This window comes from Salvelinus namaycush, chromosome 27 (genome assembly GCF_016432855.1).
Source record: "Salvelinus namaycush isolate Seneca chromosome 27, SaNama_1.0, whole genome shotgun sequence".
Lineage (NCBI taxonomy): Eukaryota > Metazoa > Chordata > Actinopteri > Salmoniformes > Salmonidae > Salvelinus > Salvelinus namaycush.
The window spans coordinates 14,066,931-14,089,555 of NC_052333.1; the positions used below are offsets into that span (position 1 = coordinate 14,066,931).

General features: G+C 41.7%; 1 protein-coding gene across 1 annotated transcript in view; it reads right to left on the minus strand.

The window, feature by feature from the left end:
* LOC120022047 (collagen alpha-1(XVI) chain-like) overlaps window positions 1–22,625 on the minus strand; it is a 69,502-nt gene that overhangs the window by 33,126 nt on the left and 13,751 nt on the right. The window contains exons 4-29 of the mRNA XM_038965842.1: window positions 21,947–21,979; window positions 21,440–21,484; window positions 20,998–21,036; window positions 19,231–19,293; window positions 18,497–18,541; window positions 18,192–18,296; window positions 17,812–17,850; window positions 17,573–17,617; window positions 17,440–17,475; window positions 17,158–17,280; window positions 16,943–16,978; window positions 13,896–14,057; window positions 13,725–13,769; window positions 13,547–13,582; window positions 10,112–10,165; window positions 9,618–9,668; window positions 9,283–9,417; window positions 8,698–8,733; window positions 7,687–7,794; window positions 6,608–6,730; window positions 4,929–4,982; window positions 4,652–4,693; window positions 853–888; window positions 666–719; window positions 480–548; window positions 297–350 (exon numbers count right to left, since the gene is read on the minus strand). Of these exons, the coding sequence (XP_038821770.1) occupies window positions 297–350; window positions 480–548; window positions 666–719; window positions 853–888; window positions 4,652–4,693; window positions 4,929–4,982; window positions 6,608–6,730; window positions 7,687–7,794; window positions 8,698–8,733; window positions 9,283–9,417; window positions 9,618–9,668; window positions 10,112–10,165; window positions 13,547–13,582; window positions 13,725–13,769; window positions 13,896–14,057; window positions 16,943–16,978; window positions 17,158–17,280; window positions 17,440–17,475; window positions 17,573–17,617; window positions 17,812–17,850; window positions 18,192–18,296; window positions 18,497–18,541; window positions 19,231–19,293; window positions 20,998–21,036; window positions 21,440–21,484; window positions 21,947–21,979 (1,668 nt within the window). The remainder of the gene's footprint in view (window positions 1–296; window positions 351–479; window positions 549–665; window positions 720–852; window positions 889–4,651; window positions 4,694–4,928; window positions 4,983–6,607; window positions 6,731–7,686; window positions 7,795–8,697; window positions 8,734–9,282; window positions 9,418–9,617; window positions 9,669–10,111; window positions 10,166–13,546; window positions 13,583–13,724; window positions 13,770–13,895; window positions 14,058–16,942; window positions 16,979–17,157; window positions 17,281–17,439; window positions 17,476–17,572; window positions 17,618–17,811; window positions 17,851–18,191; window positions 18,297–18,496; window positions 18,542–19,230; window positions 19,294–20,997; window positions 21,037–21,439; window positions 21,485–21,946; window positions 21,980–22,625) is intronic.

Here is a 22,625-nt window from a genome sequence, read left to right on the forward strand (position 1 = left end):
ACGGTTAGTGTGGCCTTGTCATTGCAAACGATAAAGCTTGCAAGGAAAGTAGTCAGGAGAAGAGAGGGGTGACAGGAGACACTATGGCTCTGTTATGGATTGAGGCGGCCTTCATTAGTTATTAGACTAAATATAATCATCTTTAAACTTTAAAAACACTGACTCTGAGTCTGTAGAAACTAGAGATCTTAGCTCACACACTATTACACAGTACTACGAAAGGTATACAATTCACACTGACTACACAATTCCAATACTATGTGACTGTGTTGTGTTTTCAATGTGACGCCACTCACATCTCTTCCATCAGCTCCTGGGATTCCATTGGATCCACCTTTGCCGTCTTTACCCTGGGTTGGGAATGGGATAAGTATGGAGACAGCAATCACTCAATGGCTTTGACTAGAGTTAATACACATATGCATGCACACAGTATACACACACACACACACACACACACACACACACACACATCTTACCGGGGGTCCTGTAACACCTACACCCATGGGCCCCTGTGGCCCTGGAGGCCCCTCCTCTCCTTTAGGACCCTGTGAAAAGCAAATACATACACACAAGAATGAGAACTTTGTGTGGCTGTGTATGTGAGTATGTGTGTTTATGTGTTGATGCACGTATAATATATACGCGTGTGTGTGTGTGTGTACCATGTCCCCAGCAGGCCCAACTGGTCCAGTAAGTCCTCTAATTCCCTGAGGACCCTGTAGAGGAGCAGCATGATGCAAATTAACATGATAGAAGGAGACTACAGAGACCATTATACAGTACATACTAGAGGCAATCATATTTAATATGTATTTCATCATTATTTTATCTAATATTTTTATGACTTACTGACACCCCTGGTAGGCCCCTGGGTCCTTCTGCTCCCTGAAAATAGGAGAGAGAGCGCGAGAGAGCGAGAGAAAGGTTTAAAGAGATGGGTGGTGTTACGTTCCCCAGTTTCTGTGTTGTATTTGAGTGTGTGTGTTTCAGGAGATGGCTTCCTGGAAGCCTCCCCAACCAGCTGATTGGGCGACCCCAGGCTAATTGATGATTGGAGCTGACCCCGCCCCCTCGTCAAGAAGCAGCTGACTCTAATCACCATTGCCACCTGAAGATATAAAGCCAGTGTTCTGTTCAGGAGAGAAAGAGGAATGTTTTGGAGAGATCATTAGAGAGAGAAGGAGATGAGATCAGGAGATGAGATCAGGAGATGAGATCAGGAGATGAGATCAGGAGATGAGATCAGGAGATGAGATCAGGAGATGAGATCAGGAGATGAGATCAGGAGATGAGATCAGGAGATGAGATCAGGAGAGAGATTGAATATTTAGGAGAGAGATTAGAGAGAGAGGAGAGAAATTAGAGATTAGAGGGAGATTGAATGTTTTGGAGAGATCATTAGAGAGAGAAGGAGAAGAGATCAGAGATAGAATTGAATATTTTGTATAGTGTTGGTTGTGTATCAGAAAGTGTTGGTATGTACTATATTAGTTGTTGTTGGTAGCAGCTTTGCTATGTCCTGTGTTTGTGAGTGTTTGTGAAATTGTTAATAATTATTCTGTTTCATTTGTTCCCAGGGGGGAAGGGGAAGGCACTTTGGGAGTGCTTAGGCAAGAGGCCCGCGGGCATACATATACCCGTAGTATATTTACTGTCTAGGCACACTAGGTAAGACCTGGGCGGACCACCCCCTGTATTTTGGTTAGGGCACCAGGTGGTGCTAAGTTAGGTAAGTTAAGTGGGTAGGCAGGTTAGATAGGAGAGGGGGAACTTTGATATTTACTTTCTTTGCTTTGGTTCCGTCCAGCCCCTTTTCCCCATATTACCGTGTAAGAAAATAAATCCTAGTAACGGTAAATTCTGCCTTTGTCGTCCTTTCTCGCACCTACGGTCCATACCTCTTTCGCTTCACGGAGAGTTGAGTTGCAGCAGGGAGTTGCGTTCCCTCTTTTTAGAGGCGTGCGTAACAGGTGGTGAGTTGAGCTCAGAGACAAACAGATGATTCATCAACAGTAGAGCAATGGCAGAACCTTCATGAACAAGCATGGATATTGTCTTCCTCATTCCATCTCTCATTCCCATCACACATGCTCTCGTTGCTTCGTGTGTGTGCGTGAGTTTGTGTGTGTTTGTACACAAACCTGCATGTGTGTGTATACAGTATATCTGACTACCTATACACTTGAGGAATGTTAGCATGTTGATGCAGACTGTGAGCATGTTGATCCAGAAGGAATGTTAACATGTTGATCCAGAAGGAAAGTTAACATGTTGATCCTGAAGTAATGTTTACATGTTGATCCTGAAGTAATGTTTACATGTTGATCCAGAAGAAATCTTAACATGTTGACCCAGAAGGAATGTTAGCATATTGTTCCAGAATGAATGTTAGAATGTTGATCTAGGAAGAATGTTAACATGTTGATCCAAAAGGAATGTTAACATGTTGATCCTGAAGGAACGTTAGCATATTTATCCAGAATGAATGTTAGCATGTTGATCCAGAAGGAGTGTTAGCATATTGATCCAGAATGAATGTTAGAATGTTGATCTACGAAGAATGATCTACATGTTGATCCAGAAGGAATTCCAGACTAAATCCCAGGATAGGAGAGAGAATGGATCAGGGTAATTCAGAGATAGAAGATTTCCAGCAAAAAGATGGGAAAGTCTGATACCTCTACTAAACCAGTTGGGGAAAATTGTGTCTGAATTACTTTGCCACATAACCCTGACATCTATTTTGAACAGTTGGATAGTGGGTACCCACTGGGCACAGACGTCAGTTCAATGTCTAGTTTTGATTTATATTTGGTTGAGTTGTCAACAAAACATCTCACCATATCATTGGATTTAAGTTAAAAGTTGGGTAAAAAAGAAAAGAAATTCCATTACGTTGATCCAATCAGTTTTCCCACATTGATTCAACTTCATCACATTACATTTCTTTGGTTTGAAATGACGTGGAAACAACATTGATTCAACCAGTCCAGTAGATATGTGGGTAATACAAAAATGTAAGTATGGGAAAGCTTCAGAAAAACAGCACCAAAACTTTTATTTTGAGGTTAACAATCTCTTCAATGTTTACGAGTCAAACTCATTCCACGGAGGGTCGAGTGTCTGCGGGTTTTCGCTTCTCCCTTGTACTTGATTGATGAATTCTTTGGACACTGTGTTAACTAACCTCCAAACGAGCTTCAATGCCATACAACACTCCTTCCGTGGCTGTAACGGCTGTCATATTCGTTCTCCTCCTCAGACGAGGAGGAGCATGGATCGGACCAACACGCAGCGAGGTATGTAGACATAATGATTTATTAAATGAAGACGAAACACGAAGAACACTTGAATAAACTACAAAACAACAAACGACGTTAAACAGACCTGAACTTGTGAACATAAAAAACAATGAACGCACGAACAGGAAAGAACGAACGAACGAGACGAGACAGTACCGTGTGGTGTAACAAACACAGACACAGCAACAATCACCCACAAACAAACAGTGAGAACAGCCTACCTAAATATGGTTCTCAATCAGAGGAAACGTAAAACACCTGTCCCTGATTGAGAACCATATCAGGCCAATAGACAATGAACCTAAACATAGAAACACATAACATAGAATGCCCACCCCAACTCACGCCCTGACCAACTAAACACATACAAAAACAAGGAAAACAGGTCAGGAACGTGACAGTGGCCTCCAACTGCTCTTAAACGCTAGTGAAACTAAATGCATGCTTTTCAACCGTTCGCTGCCCGCACCCGCCCGCCCGACTAGCATCACTACTCTGGACGGTTCTGACTTAGAATATGTGGACAACTACAAATACCTAGGTGTCTGGCTAGACTGTAAACTCTCCTTCCAGACTTATATTAAACGTCTCCAATCCAAAATTAAATCTAGAATCGGCTTCCTATTTCGCAACAAAGCCTCCTTCACTCACGCCGCCAAACATACCCTCGTAAAACTGACTATCCTACCGATCCTCGACTTCGGCGATGTCATTTACAAAATAGCTTCCAAATACTCTACTCAGCAAACTGGATGCAGTCTATCACAATGCCATCCGTTTTGTCACCAAAGCCCCATATACCACCCACCACTGCGACCTGTATTCTCTAGTCGGCTGGCCCTCGCTACATATTCGTCGCCAGACCCACTGGCTCCAGGTCATCTATAAGTCTATGCTAGGTAAAGCTCCGCCTTATCTCAGCTCACTGGTCACGATAATAACACCCACCCGTTGCACGCGCTCCAGCAGGTATATCTCACTGGTCAATCCCAAAGCCAACACCTTTGGCCGCTTTTCCTTCCAGTTCTCTGCTGCCAATGACTGGAACGAATTGCAAAAATCGCTGAAGCTGGAGACTTATATTTCCCTCACTAACTTTAAACATCAGCTATCTGAGCAGCTAACTGATCGCTGCAGCTGTACATAGCCCATCTGTAAACAGCCCACCCAACTACCTAATAAAAAATAAATAAAAATGAGGTCACTGATTAGTAAAGAACTCCCCTCACCTGGTTGTCTAGGTCTTAAATTAAAGGAAAAACCAAAAACCAAAAACCATTAGACACTAGGCCCTCCATGGAATGAGTTTGACACACCTGACCTAAATGTTTAAAAAAAAATCTTACCTGAGGTCCTGGGATGCCCACCCCTTCAACTCCTGGGTCACCCTACAGGGAGCAGCACAGACACACACACACTGAGTCAGCACAGCCACACACACTGAGTCAGCACAGACACACACACTGAGTCAGCATCGACACACACACTGAGTCAGCACAGCCACACACACTGAGTCAGCATCGACACACACACTGAGTCAGCACAGACACACATACTGAGTCAGCCACTAGTGAAACTCACACCAAACCTTGTACGTGTGCATGGCAAATGATCATACTGTACCTGGCTTCCTTTTGGTCCTATAGGCCCTTGGACACCGGGTAGACCTGGCTTGCCCTGGTAGATAGAGATAGAAAGACAAGATAGAGAAGAAAAATAAAGAAGAAGGGTAAAGTACCAGTCAAAAGTTTGGACACACTCAACACTCATGAACGTTTTTTTAATTTTTAATTATATTTTCTACATTGTAGAATAATAGTGAAGACATCACAACTATTAAATAACACATATGGAATCATGTAGTAACCAAAAAAGTGTTAAACATCAAAATATATTTTATATTTGAGATTCTTCAAAGTAGCCACTCTTGCCTTGATGACAGCTTTGCACACTCTTGGCATTCTCTCAGCCAGCTTCATGAGGTAGTCACCTGGAATGCATTTCAATTAACAGGTGTGCCTTGTTAGAAGTTAATTTGTGGAATTTCTTTCCTTCTTAATGCGTTTGAGCCAATCAGTTGTATTATGACAAGGTAGGGGTGGTATACAGAAGATAGCCCTATTTGGTAAAATACCAAGTCCATATTAGAGCAAGAACAACTCAAATAAGCAAAGAGAAACGACAGTCCATCATTACTTTAGGACATGAAGGTCAGTCAATCTGGAAAATTTCAAGAACTTTGAAAGTTTCTTCAAGTGCAGTCGCAAAAACCATCAAGCGCTATGATGAAACTGGCTCTCATGAGGACTGCCACAGGAAAGGAAGACCCAGAGTTACCTGTGCTGCAGTAGAGAAGTTTATTAGAATTAACTGCACCTCAGATTGCAGCCAAAATAAATGCTTCACAGAGTTCAAGTAACAGACACATCTCAACATCAACTGTTTAGAGAAGACTGCGTGAATGAGGTCTTCATGGTCGAATTGATGCAAAGAAACCACTACTAAAAGGACACCAATAAGAAGAAGAGACTTGCTTGGGCCAAGAAACATGAGCAATGGATATTAGACTGGTGGAAATCTGTCCTTTGGTCTGATGAGTTCAAATTTGAGATTTTTGGTTCCAACCGTGTCTTGTGAGACGCAGAGTAGGTGAACGGATGATCTCAGATGATCTCTGCATGTGTGGTTCCCACCATAAAGCATGGAGGAGGAGGTGTGATGGTGTTTGCTGGTGACACTGTCAGTGATTTATTTAGAATTCAAGGCACAGTTAACCAGCATGGCTACCACAGCATTCTGCAGCAATACGCCATCCCATCTGGTTTGCGCTTAGTGGGACTATCATTTGTTTTTCAACAGGACAATGACCCAAGACACCTCCAGGGTGTGTAAGGGCTATTTGACCAAGAAGGAGAGTGATGGAGTGCTGCATCAGAGTGAATGAAAAGCAGCCAACAAGTGCTCAGCATATGTGGGAACTCCTTCAAGACTGTTGGAAAAGCATTCCAGGTGAAGCTGGTTGAGAGAATGCCAAGAGTGTGCAAAGCTGTCATCAAGGCAATGGGTGTTAGTTTGAAGAATCTCAAATATAAAATATATTTTGATTGTTTAACACTGTTTTGGTTACCACATGATTCCATATGTGTTATTTCATAGTGTTGATGTCTTCAATATTATTCTACAATGTAGGAAAAAAATTAAGTAAACCCTTGAATGAGAAGAGGTGTCCAAACTTTTGACTGGTAATGTATGTGTAGAGTTAAAACAGTACATCTCAAAGGCCAGTCATGCTGCACACTTACATGTTTCCCTGCTTTCCCCTCTCCTGGGGGTCCTGGGTCGCCCCTCTCTCCCTTGGCTCCATGCACCCCTCCTACACCCATCTGCCGCCCAGAGACAGGCGCACAGCTCTCACACGCATCTCCCTGGTGATAGATACAACACAACAACAGTCAACAAGAGAGAGAACAGTCTGGGTGAGTTGGTTACATTAGATAGTTAGACAGACAGACAGACAAACAGACATATAGATAGAAGCAACGTCAGGAGGAGGAATAGTGGTTGGGGGCTGTTTCATGGTTCGGGCTAGGCCCCTTAGTTCCAGTGAAGGGAAATCTTAATGCTACAGCATACAATGACATTCCAGACGATTCTGTGCTTCCAACGTTTTGGCAACAGTTTGGGGAAGGCCCTTTCCTGTTTCAGCATGGCAATACCCCCGTGTACAAAGCGAGGGCCATACAGAAATGGTTTGTTGAGATTGGTGTGGAAGAACTTGACTGGCCTGCATAGAGCCCTGACCTTAACCCCATCGAACACCTTTGGGATGAATTGGAACGCCGACTGCGAGCCAGGCCTAATCGCCCAACACCAGTGCCTGAACTCACTAATGCTCTTGTGGCTGAATGGAAGCAAGTCCCCGCAGCAATGTTCCAACATCTAGTGGAAAGCCTTCCCAGAAGAGTGGAGGCTGTTATAGCAGCAAAGGGGGACCAACTCCATATTAATACCCATGATTTTGGAATGAGATGTTTGACGGTGATGTAGCGTAGATAGATATATATTTAATTAGTTATTTAGTTAGATAAATAGTGTGATTGTTAGTTAGTTAGATGGATAGTTAGATAGTTAGATTGTTAAATAGTTAGTTCATCTGCTATACAGGGTGTTGAACATAGTTTATTTAATTAACAGCCTTTTATAGCATAATCTTTAATACGCTTGTGCGATCTTGGATTCACAATCTATATAGGCATAAGGATACGTTATAAGATACTTGGACAGATAAGGGAGATGGACGGATAAACAGCCAGAAAGCCAGCCAACTAACCAGCCAGACAGTCAGGCTGACTCATTGATTGGTTGGTTGGGTGTTCCATACCTTCTCTCCCTTCAGTCCAGTTAGTCCATCCCGACCAGGCTCTCCAGGCAGGCCTTGGGTTCCATGGGTTCCGGCTAATCCTTGGTCTCCCTGCTCACCCTGGTCGCCCTAGCAACAGAGACATATGCATTTTAATCAATAATAGGGATCTGGTCTGTGACTCGTACTTGAACATTCATAAATAAAGATAATATAACTATAGTCCAGTAATCATTCAAGCCTTGTCTATGAATGAAGACTAATTATCAATAGGCTTAATCTGGGTTTGTGATACCAGATTCTTCAATTGTATTTTAACTGCCAGTCTTAGCTCAGGTAACATCAGTGCTTGCTACAGATTCAAGGTTACTTAAGGTGGTCCAACTGATTCCTCAGATTCCTCAGAGGCCCTACATTTTTTTAAGGTGGGCTGATTTTCCAGTGGACTTCCCAGTTTATAGGGACTACGGTTATTTAAATTGGACCAAGCTCTCCAGGGACCTAAAGTTAATTTAAGCTGGACTCATTTGCGGATGGACCGGAGGCTTTTCTAGGTTTTCCTAATGACATTGCCTGGTTTAAGGTGGTCTGAGGACCCCAGAGACATGAGTTAATCTAATGTAGTCTGATTTCTCTGCAGTCGTTTTAGGGGTATCTGCTCATTTAAGGAGGACTAAAGTACCTGGAGATATTAGATGATTTAAGGCGGTCTAGTCTGCTTGTTCCCTGGGGCAACAGGCTACATTCAAAATAGACTAATTTCCCTGGGTTATTCAATGTCTTATTTAAGGCGGACAGATTTTCCTGTGGACATTAGGTTAACTAAGGTACTGAGTTCCCTAGGGACATAATTTAAGTCAATGTGATTGGATTTCTCTGCAGGCAACAAGGCTATTTAAGGTGGACTGAATTCTCCAGAGGCTTTGTCACATATCCTGGCACTAGCTGAGAATGAATACATTACCGTCCCTTCGCATCTTTCAATTCGATTCAGAGACTTTTACAAAGAAAACCCTGTAATGAAGAACTTACCTTCTCTCCCCTTAGACCATCACGACCTGGCACACCCTGTGCAAAGAGACAGGAAAAGACAGAGATTTAGAGTGATACGCACCTATAAGATTATGCACGCGCAGGCACACACACACACACACACACACACACACACACACACACACACACACACACACACACACACACACACACACACACACACACACACACACACACACACACACACACACACACACACACACACACCTGTGCAAGCCTCTACCCATTCAGATATAAACCCGTTGACACAGCGCTAACCACTGAGGCCCATGTAATTAAGCTGTGAGACATAGTATCTTACCATTTAATTGAGATTTATAGCTCACCTTGGCGTATCCTGTGGTAGCTGGGGATTACCTGCATATGTCATGACTTTGCCAAAATTTAAGTTGCAGACATACAGTGATCTAAGGTCAGTTTGGTGTTTTTAGTGGGTTTGACAGACGCATGTGTATGTTGTTGGCTTAGTCATGTTAAACAAGCAAGGTCAAAATAATGCAAACCAGGTCGACAACGTCGGCAGAGTCCTCATAGCCCTCTTCTCTCCAGGTAGAGGGGTCTCACCTGTTTGCCATCGGTGCCCTCTCCTGCAGGCCCAGCGGGCCCTGGAGGGCCAGTTTCACCCGCTAGCACCTTGACGAAGGACGTCCCACTGCCCACCTCAGAGGGAGAAGACTGGCACACCCCACAGGTCGCACCCTGGGGTAGAGGGGAGAAACACTGGCTTAGGACTGTTGGCAAAAGATACACACACACACACACACACACACACACACACACACACACACACACACACACACACACACACACACACACACACACACACACACACACATACAAATGTATCGACATACTTTCATGTGTAAAGATGTATGCACACAAACTAACACACACTTCACCTTCTCTCCTTTAGGGCCTGGAGTTCCTAGACCAGGAATCCCTGGATCTCCCTGTCAAAAGAATCACATCCCAAAACACAACATAACATAACACAACACATCAAAACAAAACATAACACATCATACCAAAACACAACATAACATAACATCCCAAAACACAACATAACATATCATACCAAAACACAACATAACATATCATACCAAAACACAACATAACATAACACATCATACCAAAACACAACATAATATAACATATCATACCAAAACACAACATAACATATCATACCAAAACACAACATAACATAACATATCATACCAAACACAACATAACATAACACATCATACCAAAACACAACATACCAAAACACAACATAACATATCATACCAAAACACAATATACCAAAACACAACATAACATATCATATCAAAACACAACATAACATGATGACATCACCCAGTAGTAGATGTAGTGTTTGTTAGCTCCACCCTCTCACCTTTATCCCCTTCAGTCCATCCTTGCCACTAGGTCCTCTGGGTCCAGCTTTGCCCTAACAGATACATATAATGCCTTCAGAAAGTATTCACAACACCTTAACTTTTCCACATTTTCTTGTGTTACAACCTGAATTTAAAATTGATTAAATTGAGATTTTGTGTCACTGGCCTACACACAATAACCCATAGTGTCAAAGTGGAATTATGATGTTTAATTTTATTTTTTATAAAAAAATAAAAAATGAAAATCTGACATGTCTTGAGTCAATAAGTACTGAACCCCTTTGTCATGGTAAGCCTGAATAAGGTCAGGAGTAAAACTGTGCTTAAAGTCACATTATAAGTTTCATAGACTCTGTGTGCAATAATAGTCTTTAACATGATTTTTGAATGACTACCTCATTCATCCTCAGTCGAGCAGTGAATTTCAAACACAGATTCAACCACAAAGAATAGCGAGGTTTTCCAATGCCTCACAAAAAAGGGCACCTACAGTACTGGTAGAAAAAAAGCAGACATTGCATATTAATTACACTTAGTTATTAATTACACTTTGGCACCACAAAAATATAGGTGTCCTTTCTAACTCAGATGCTGGAGAGGAAGGACACCGCTCAGGGATTTCACGATGAGGCCAATGGTGACTTTAAAACAGTTACAGAGTATAATGGCTGTGATAGGAGAAAACTGAGGATGGATCAACAACATTGTAGTTACCCCACAATACTAACCTAATTGACAGAGTGAAAAGAAGGAAGCCTGTACAGAATATTATTATTGTATATATATTTTTTTGTAAAACTGCAAAAAATGTGGCAAAGAAATGAACTTTATGTCCTGAATACAAAGCCTTATGTTTGGGGCAAATCCAACACATCACTGAGTACCACTCTTCATATGCATGGTGGTGACTGTATCATGTTATGGGTATGCTTGTCACTGGCAAGGATTAGGGAGTCTTTTTTTTTTAAATTAACGGAATAGAGGTACTGTAAGCACAGGCAAAATCCTAGAGGAAAACCTAGTTCAGTCTCCCAGACACTGGGAGACAAATTCACCTTTCAGCAGGACAATAACCTAAAATACAAGGCCAAATATACACTGGAGTTGTTTACCAAAATTACATTGAACGTTCCTGAGTGGCCTAGTTACAGTTTTGACTTAAATTGGCTTGAAAATCTATGGCAAACTTGAAAATGGCTGTCTAGGAATTATCAACAAGCAACTTGACAGAGCTTGGAGAATTTAAAAAAATAATAATGTGCAATTATTGCATAAAGAAAGACTCATAGCTGTAATCGCTGCCAAAGCTGAATAGAACATGCATTGACTCAGGGGGTTGAATACTTTTCTACTGAAGATATTTTTTTTTACAAATGTTAGAATTTGTCTTCTAATTTGACATTACAGATTATTTTGTGTACATCATTGACAAAAAATGACAATTAAATCAATTTGAATCCCACTTTGTAACACAAAAAAATCAAGGGGTGTAAATACTTTCGTAAGGCATTGTAGTTACAGTGCATTTCATCACTTTGTCTCCAAAGAGCCCTACAACAGCCAACTGAACTCATTTTTGCATCTGTAATAACCCTGAGGAAAGTATTTTCATCATAAAATCAGATCCAACAATACTCTCACGGGCCTAGAAATCCAGGGGTTAAAAACAGGTGTCATTGTACGCTGATGATTAATTATTTATTTTAAACCAAAAATTTGAATCCCTCCACAGCCTCAAAGATGATCTAGATACTTTTTCTAACCTCTCTGGACTACAACCAAACGATGATAAGTGTACTATATTTCGGATTGGATCACCATTTTTTTTTTTACTTTTACATTACCGTGTAGTTTACCAATAAAATGGTCTGAATGGGAGGTGGACATACTCGGTATTCATATCCCGAAAGAAAGAAATGAACTCACTACAATACATTTTTATAGAAAGCAAAAATTGTTAAGATCTTGCTTCTGTGGAAAGGAAAATACCTGTCTATTTGTTGAAAAATCACCCTGATTAACTCTTTAGTCATATCCCAGTTTACCTATTTACTTATGGCCTTGCCTACACCTAACGACTTATTTGATTAATTATGAGCAAAAAATACTTCATTTTATTTGAAACGGCAAGCCAGACAAAATGAAACGGGCCTATTTATATAATGAATATGAATTCAGAGGGCAGAAATGATTACATATTAAAGCAATAGACCTCTCACTAAATGCTTCAGTCATATAAAAGTTATACTTACACTACTGTTCAAAAGTTTGGGGTCACTTAAAATGTCCTTGTTTTTGAAAGAAAAGCTATTTTTTTGTCCATTAAAATTACATAAAATTGATCAGAAATACAGTGTAGACATTGTTAATGTTGTAAATGACTATTGTAGCTGGAAACGGCTGATATTTAATGGAATATCTACATAGGCGTACAGAGGCCCATTATCAGCAACCATCACTCCTGTGTTCCAATGGCACGTTGTGTTAGCTAATCCAAGTTTATCATTTTAAAAGGCTAATTCATCATTAGAAAACCCTTTTGCAATTATGTTAGCACAGCTGAAAACTGTTGTTCTGATTAAATAAGCAATAAAACTGGCCTTCTTCAGACTAGTTAAGTATCTGGAGCGTCAGCATTTGTGTGTTCGATTACAGGCTCAAAATGGCCAGAAACAAAGAACTTTCTTCTGAAACGCGTCAGTCTCCATGGATGCTGGCCTTCTAGGCAGAGTTGCAAAGAAAAAGCCATATCTCAGACTGGCCAATAAAAAGAAAAGATTAAGATGGGCAAAAGAACACAGACACTGGACAGAGGAACTCTGTCTAGAAGGCCAGCATCCTGGAGTCGCCTCTTCACTGTTGACGTTGAGACTGATGTTTTGTAGCTTGTTTTTGGTCGCAGATTCAGGAATGGAGAATCCACAAGGAAAGAAATTCCACAAATTTACTTTTAAGAAGGCACACCTATTAATTGATATTCATTCCAGGTGACTACTTCATGAAGCTGGTTGAGGGAATGCCAAGAGTGTGCAAAGCTGTCATCAAGGCAAAGGGTGGCTACTTTGAAGAATCTCAAATATAAATATATTTAATATATATTTGTTTAACACTTTTTTGGTTACTACATGATTCCATATGTGATAGTTCATAGTTTTGATGTCTTCACTGTTATTCTACAATGTAGAAAATAGTAAAAATAAAGAAAAACCCTTGAATGAGTATGTGTCCAAACTTTTGACTGGTACTGTATATTTACCCCCAAAATATGGGGTATTGGAAATTATGCAGATAATTACATTGATGGAAGCCACAATATGTCTACAATATTAAAGCTGATCTACCCCTCCGCCCCCAAAAAACTACTATGGATATAAAGAATGTTGAAAAAAGTATGCCATAAAGTGTCTCTTAACATATGCATAAACTCTCACCGTTTTACCGTCAGCTCCTTTGCCACCAGTGTTACCCTGGAAACAAGAGAAAATGTAATGTCAACAGAACTGGCTTTTAAACTAAATGTTCAGTCTTTTATCTTATGTATAAAATGTATTTTTGGTACGAAGTAACCTCAAACGTCCTGAGCCATTGAGTTCCCTACTAAGCACTAACCTTCTCTCCTCTCAGCCCTGCCAGGCCACTGACTCCAGGTTCCCCCTGAACAAGAGTTAACACAAATCACTTCCAGGTTAGAAACAGAACCTGGAACAACACAGAATACACGCACTAACACGCACGCACGTGCACACACACACATTCCATTCCAATAAAACACACACTAACCTGTTCTCCCTTCTGTCCCAGTCCAGGTTTTCCTCTCTCTCCTTTGTGTTTCAGGATTTGTTCCATGGCAACAAGGTTGGCAGCAGGTATTTCACTCAGGGTGGGGCACACAGCACATGCATCACCCTTTTCCCCTTTGACACCATCCGACCCCACCTCTCCCTGCCAAGCATACAGACACATATTATCACAGGGAGACAGGTTAGTGATAACACATACTAATAGGCATGTTTCCTTTGAGGTATAGCGTCTAATGTGGTGTCCCTAACAGATCAGTTATTCAACTATATCCAATGTGGTGTTCCGAACATATCAGTTATTCAGATATATCTAATGTGGTGTCCCTAACAGATCAGTTAGTCAACTGTATCTAACGTGGTGTCCCTAACAGATCAGTTATTCAACTATATATAATGTGGTGTCCCTAACAGATCAGTTAGTCAGCTTATTATAATGTGGTGTCCCTAACAGATCAGTTAGTCAGCTTATTATAATGTGGTGTCCCTAACATATCAGTTATTCAACTATATCTAATGTGGTGTCCCTAACAGATCAGTTATTCAGATATATCTAATGTGGTGTCCCTAACATATCAGTTATTCAACTATATCTAATGTGGTGTCCCTAACATATCAGTTATTCAACTATATATAATGTGGTGTCCCTAACAGATCAGTTAGTCAGCTTATTATAATGTGGTGTCCCTAACAGATCAGTTATTCAACTATATCTAATATGGTGTCCCTAACAGTTCAGTTATTCAGATAAATCTAATGTCGTGTCCCTAACAGATCAGTTAGTCAACTATATCTAATATGGTGTCCCTAACAGTTCAGTTATTCAGATATATCTAATGTGGTGTCCCTAACAGATCAGTTATTCAACTATATCTAATGTGGTTTCCCTAACAGATCAGTTAGTCATCTTATTATAATGTGGTGTCCCTAACAGATCAGTTAGTCAACTATATCTAATATGGTGTCCCTAACAGATCAGTTATTCAACTATATCTAATGTGGTGTACCTAACAGATGAGATAGTCAACTGTATCTAATGTGGTGTCCCTAACAGATCAGTTATTCAGATATATCTAATGTGGTGTCCTTAACAGATCAGTTAGTCAACTGTACCAAATGTAGTGTCCAAACAGATCAGCTAGTCAAGAAGGGATATACCCGAATAGTAGGATCAGCTATTATGTCACCCTTGTAGAATGTTAGCTCTGTAGAATATGGCCATATATAGTCTTGTTTAATCTACATCCGTTCATGCCTTAATGTCATGTACATAAATGTCTTGGATGTCCCATACATGCAAGTCTCTTGGAAGTAAGCCAGGCGATCCTATGGAACCAAAGAGGACCTGTACACTGTAGTATGTTATTATGTGTTATACAAATATTACATTTGCACATCGTGGCTGTAGTAAACTATGTTCTACAGCACTTATTCTTAAGCCAAGTGAACAATCACTATTTTGGGATGTAAGAACACTTTATATGAACCCAGATGTTAGCTGAGGGATCATCAGTGTCAGAATGTCCCCCCTTTTTAAGGAAAGAAACAGATGGTCAATGTAAACATTGTAGACATTGGAGCCAATTGTGATTTATGTTTGTGTTCATGAACCAGCCCACTTGATGAAGAAGGGAGAGCCTTTTCTATAAATACTGTGTTCAGCCAAAGACTTGTTGAATTGAATGCTTGAATGCTTAGTCAACTATATCTAATGTGGTGTCCCCAACAGATGAGTTAGTGGACTATATCTAATGTGGTGGCCCTAACAGATCAGTTAGTCAGCTATTTCTAATGTCGTGTCCCTAACAGATCAGTTAGTCAACTGTATCTAATGTGGTGTCCCTAACAGATTGGTTATTCAACTATATATAATGTGGTGTCCCTAACATATCATTTGTTCAGATATATATGTTGTGGTGTCCCTAACAGATCAGTTAGTAAACTATATCTAATGTGGTGTCCCTAACAGATCAGATAGTAAATTATATATAATGTGGTGTCCCTAACAGATTAGCTAGTCCTTAGTCAACAATATCTAATGTGGTGTCCCTAACAGATCAGTTATTCAACTATATATAATGTGGTGTCCCTAACAGATCAGTTAGTCAACTATATCTAATTAGGTGTCTAAACAGATCAGTTAGTCAACCATATCTAATGTGGAGTTCCTAACAGATCAGGTTATCAACTATATCTAACGTGGTGTCCCTAACAGATCAGTTATTCTAATGTTGTGTCCCTAACAGATCAGTTATTCTAATGTTGTGTCCATAGCAGATCTGTTAGTGTAATGTGATGTCCCTAACAGATCATTCATTCTAATGTGGTGTCCCTAACAGATCAGTTAGTCTAATGTGGTGTCCCTAACAGATCAGTTAGTCTAATGTGGTGTCCCTAACAGATCAGTTAGTGTAATGTGGTGTCCCTAACAGATCAGTTAGTCTAATGTGGTGTCCCTAACAGATCAGTTAGTCTAATGTGGTGTCCCTAACAGATCAGTTAGTCTAATGTGGTGTCCCTAACAGATCAGTTAGTGTAATGTGGTGTCCCTAACAGATCAGTTAGTGTAATGTGGTGTCCCTAACAGATCAGTTAGTCTAATGTGGTGTCCATAACAGATCTGTTAGTCTAATGTGGTGTCCATAACATATCAGTTAGTGTAATGTGGTGTCCCTAACAGATCAGTTAGTGTAATGTGGTGTCTCTAACAGATCAGTTAGTGTAATGTGGTGTCCATAACAGATCAGTTAGTCTAATGTGGTGTCCCTAACAGATCAGTTAGTGTAATGTGGTATCCCTAACAGATCAGTTAGTCTAATGTGGTGTCCCTAACAGATCAGTTAGTCTAATGTGGTGTCTCTAACAGACCAGTTTGTGTTTGCCTATACATATTTATAGTTGTGTGCATTGGTATGCTGGTGTGTATGCATCTGTATGTGTGTGTACACAAGTGAGTTAGTGACTGTATGTAATCCATTCCCACAGCACATGAATGATACATGAGATATAATTTAAGGTGGGACTCTGTACCTTCTCTCCTGCCTTCCCATCTGCTCCTTGAAGACCCTAATGAATAGAAAAGAGGAGAGGAGATAGCGGGAGAAGAGAAGAGGAGAGGGAGAGAAGAGGAGATTTTAAACATTCCTAGCTGTAAATTAACATTATTTTCTCATACAAAGCAAATTCCTTGATGACTATATCAAATGAAATAGCTATATGAGCATTAAGGGCGCTGCATATCTCACCGGGAGGCCATGGTCTCCTATCGCAGGGACCCCAGGCTCTCCTTTGGGCCCCGTCTTCCCGTGGAGGGCCACAGTGTTGCCCAGGTCTGCAGACAGGACGGGACACACCTCACATGGGTCACCCTGAGAGGGACAAAACCAAAGAGACACACAATGTCAACACACACCTCACAGGATTGGCACTGATACACACAGAGATGGACAAACACATTCACAACCCATGCAGTATACTTCCTTACCCTAACCCTAACGCACAAACCAGGACACTGAGGGTTAACACACCTTATCTCCTTTACCACCACCAGGACCCCTAGGACCCTGACAACACAACATCAATACATTTTAGTAGAGCATGATAGTGAGGATGAGGTTTCAAATTACACAAAACAGTGGTCTGAATGCATCCTGTACTCACAGGATCTCCTGGTTCTCCATCTTTCCCTGGTGTCCCAGAATGCCCCTGGACAGGAAGAGAGGAACAGGACCATAATCATAACAACCATTGTAACATTCCAGAAATGTACAGAAGTCTTGTTGTGGGATGTTGTCTTATCAAACAATATAATCTATATACAGTACTTCAATGTTCAAACTGTGGCCTTGGAAGTTTTGAAGCAGAGTTTTAATTGGATTTAATTCAGATATATTTTTTACCTTGTCTCCCTTCGATCCAGGAGGTCCTCCAGGAGTGCCCTAGCCACAAAACAAAACACACCTCTATTAAAAGGAGTGATGAGCAACTATCCCCCTCTGTAACTGTCTCTCACTTCCTCTGTCTACCAGAGCCATACAAGAACAGACGCAAACGGCGTCTCCTCGAAGATGCTTCTTGGCTTCAGTCAAGGTTAACACACACAGCATCTCCCCGAAGATGTCCATATTAAGCCTCTCTTTGCTTGCCATCCCAGCCCCAACTTGCCCAGTGCATTAAGCATCTGACAACTGGAGGATGAAGAGTTGTTATAACACGACACTGACCTCAAACCTAAGGATGGAAAGATAGAACAGAATTCCAGAGCGGAGACACTACTCACTGGCAGGCCTGGCAGGCCTGGTTTTCCAATTCCTGGCAATCCTGGAAGTCCGGGTTTTCCCGGATCTCCTGCTAGTCCTTCAGGCCCCAATTTTCCAGAGGTACCCTGGGAAAAAAAGCTCCTAGAGGTTAAAGTTCAAATAGATGCCAAAGTGGCATTAAACAGAAAATGGTAGTTTGATTTCGAGGGCCACTAAAAGCATGTTTACATTACATACACATAGAAAGGTAGAGTGTACATACAATGGAAGTACACATTGTTAAATACTACATTTAAAAAGAGAAGCTACTCTGTTGAAAGAGTACCTTCTGTCCCTTGGGTCCCACCACACAGATGGATCCAGCCCGACCCTGCAGAGAGAGACAAAGACCATCACTTAGCTCTTATTAAACAGTATGAAAACCTCTGCCTAAAGGATATTGAAGCCTGAGAGCACACACACATGCAAACACACACTGAAATTCCTCTTTATGGTCACACTTTAAACTTCCCATGTGTATCCACGTTGGGCTGAATGGGTGAGATGAAAGGGTTTAAGTCAGCCTGAATCAGCCAGGTAGTGTGAGAGGAACACAGTCAATGAGGCAGAATTGATTCTGCTGGCTTTGTTGCTCCAGTCTAATCTAGCAGGCATTAGGAAGACTACACCCAGAGACACACTGGGCAGAGCAGAATAGATATCAGTACCAGTCTAGGCTTGAAATAGTAATTCAGTATAATTCGACTGAACACCCTCTGTTAGCCTGATAGGAGTATGTGGGAGTGTGTGGGAGTGTTTGTGTGTGTGTGTGTGTGTGTGTTCAAGCATGAGTGTGTGTGCGTCTGTTCCTGCCAATTATAAGACAGATACATGCTGGTTATTCAAGTGAAATAGGAAGTGCTGTTTACGGTTTGCTAACTACTCAGCTTATCAACATAATGGGAACCCCATTGTGGAATGCAGAAAGAGGCTACATATTTAAACCATTTCCTAATGATGAAGGTTATGATGATGATGGTGATGATAGTGCTGATGTGAAAGAGATAAGCTGCCACTCACATCCTTTCCTGGGGTTCCAGATAGTCCCTGGAGACCAATGTCTCCCTTCTGTCCTTTATCTCCCTGAGAAAGACAAGGGGGATGGAGAAAGTAAGAAATAAGAAAAAGTCACTGTGATACAGACAGACAGACAGACAGACATATAGAATATCAGACAGACAGACAGACAGGCAAATAGAATGTGAGACAGACAGACAGGCATATAGAATGTCAGACAGACAGACAGACAGACAGACAGACAGACAGACAGACAGACAGACAGACAGACTGTCAGACAGACATACAGGCATATAGAATGTCAGAGAGACAGACAGGCATATAGAATGTCAGACAGACAGACATGCATATAGAATGTCAGACAGGCAGACAGACAGACAGACAGGAATATAGAATGTCAGACAGACAGACAGACAGACAGACAGACAGACAGACAGACAGACAGACAGACAGACAGACAGACAGACAGACAGGCATATAGAATGTCAGACAGACAGACATGCATATAGACTGTCAGACAGACAGACATACAGCATGTCAGACAGACATATAGAATGTCAGAGAGACAGACAGGCATATAGAATGTCAGACAGACAGACATGCATATAGCATGTCAGACAGGCAGACAGACAGACAGACAGACAGACAGGAATATAGAATGTCAGACATACAGACAGACATAATGTCAGACAGACAGACAGGCATATAGAATGTCAGACAGACAGACAGATAGACAGACAGACAGACAGACAGACAGGCATATAATATATCAGACAGACAGACAGGCATATAGCATGTCAGACAGACAGACAGGCATATAGAATGTCAGACAGACAGACAGGCATACAGAAAGTCAGACAGATAGACATACAGGCATATAGAATGTCAGACAGACAGACAGACAGACAGACAGACAGACATGCATGTAGAATGTCAGACAGACAGACAGGCATATAGAATGTCAGACAGACAGACAGACAGGCATATAGAATGTCAGACAGACAGACAGGCATATAGAATGTTAGACAGACAGACAGACAGGCATATAGAATGTCAGACAGGCAGAGAGACAGACAGGCATATAGAATGTCAGACAGACAGACAGACATACATAATGTCAGACAGACAGACAGACAGGCATATAGAATGTCAGACAGACAGACAGACAGACAGACAGACAGACAGACAGGCATATAGAATGTCAGACAGACAGACAGACAGACAGACAGGCATATAGAATATCAGATAGACAGACAGGCATATAGAATGTCAGACAGACTGACAGACAGGCATATAGAATGTCAGACAGACAGACAGGCATATAGAATGTCAGACAGACAGACAGACAGACAGACATGCATATAGAATGTCAGACAGACAGACATGTAGAATGTCAGACAGACAGACAGCCATATAGAATGTCGGACAGACAGACAGGCATATAGAATGTCAGACAGACAGACAGACAGACAGACAGACAGACATACATATAGAATGCCAGACAGACAGACAGATATACAGACAGACAGACATGCAGACAGACAGACAGACAGACAGACATGTAGAATGTCAGACAGACAGACAGGCATATAGAATGTCAGACAGACAGACAGGCAAATAGAATGTCAGACAGACAGACAGGCATATAGAATGTCAGACAGACAGACAGGCATATAGAATGTCAGACAGACAGACAGACATGCAAACAGACAGACAGACAGGCATATAGAATGTCAGACAGACCGACAGACAGCTGTTTACCAGACGTACCTTGTGTCCGACAGCTTCTCCCCAGTTAGCGGGCAGCACCTGATAGAGAGAGAGAATGAGGACCAGAATGAGACCAGGCAGACTGATGAGCAGCAGTAATATTGACAACTCATCTCTACTCATCTCTCTAAATAACACATCAACCACACACACACACACACACATCGCCTCACGGTCCCAACGGTCGCCCCCAAACCTGCACCCCCCGCAAAACACACACACACACACACACACACACACACACACACACACACACACACACACACACACACACACACACACACACACACACACACACACACACACACACACACACACACACACACACACACAGGCCTAAAGACTCTGCAAATGAATACTCTGCCTTAATGTACCCCACTCTACACTACACTGAACTGAACACCCCCAACACAATAGTTACACTCCAGTAAGAAATACTCACAGACTCGCCTTTCTCCCCCTTCTGTCCAATGCGTCCCTCTTTGCACTGAGAAACAGACAAATGAGACACACACAAACACACACACACAAATGATTTATACTCCAGTAATCTTGTAGTTCCTAGATGGGGAAGGGGAGGTAAATTCAAGTCCACAGGCCAATTAGTTAACTTAGTGATTCAGACTTCTGTTGTATTGCCCTAGCAGACAGACAGACAGGAAGAGCAATGCTTGGCTGTACAACTCACGCGAAAACTCTCAAATAAGAAACATCATTATACTTAATAATATCCTGTTCAATCCAGAGTTCCAACCATGTATCTCAGGTTGGTGAACCCACAAGTTATGATTGTTGTTGCATGGCTAGATATGCTACATCAAAGAATGTCAGTGTAAATGCAGTAGCTTCCATAATGAGTAACCTGAAGAGTTGTGTTGGCTCCCCGAGCTATAGTTTAGGATCTAGGTCAGAGGGCTAATGCAGTCTTTTACATGGACAAGCCACTTACTGTACCAGATCCAGATTCGCTGCAGTCTGAACCCTAGGAGAGAGAGAGAGAGAGAGAGAGAGAGAGAGAGAGAGAGAGAGAGAGAGAGAGAGAGAGAGAGAGAGAGAGAGAGAGAGAGAGAGAGAGAGACAGAGAGAGAGACAGAGAGAGAGAGACAGAGACAGAGAGAGAGCGAGAGAGAGAAAGAAAGAGACAGAGAGCGAGGTAGAGAGACAGAGACAGAGAAAGACAGAGAGTGAGAGAGAGTGAGAGACAGAGAGACAGAGAAAGAGAGACAGAGAGAGAGACAGCGATGGAGAGAGAGAGACAGAGAGAGTGAGAGAGAGAGAGAGTGAGAGAGGCAGAGACAGACAGAGAGAGAGAGAGGTAGAGAGAGAGACAGAGAGAGAGAGAGTGAGACAGAGTGAGAGAGAGAGAGAGAGAGAGAGAGAGCGAGAGACAGAGAAAGAGAGTGAGAGAGAGAGACAGAGAAAGAGAGTGAGAGAGACAGAGAGAGAAAGAGTGTGAGAGAGTGAGACAGAGAGAGAGAGACAGAGTGAGAGAGAGAGAGAGTGAGAGAGAGAGAGAGAGAGAGAGAGAGAGAGAGAGAGAGAGAGAGAGAGAGAGAGAGAGAGAGAGAGAGCGAAAGAAAGGAGGGGGGGAGCGAGACAAAGTCTGGTGATAAGTTTTTATGAAATTA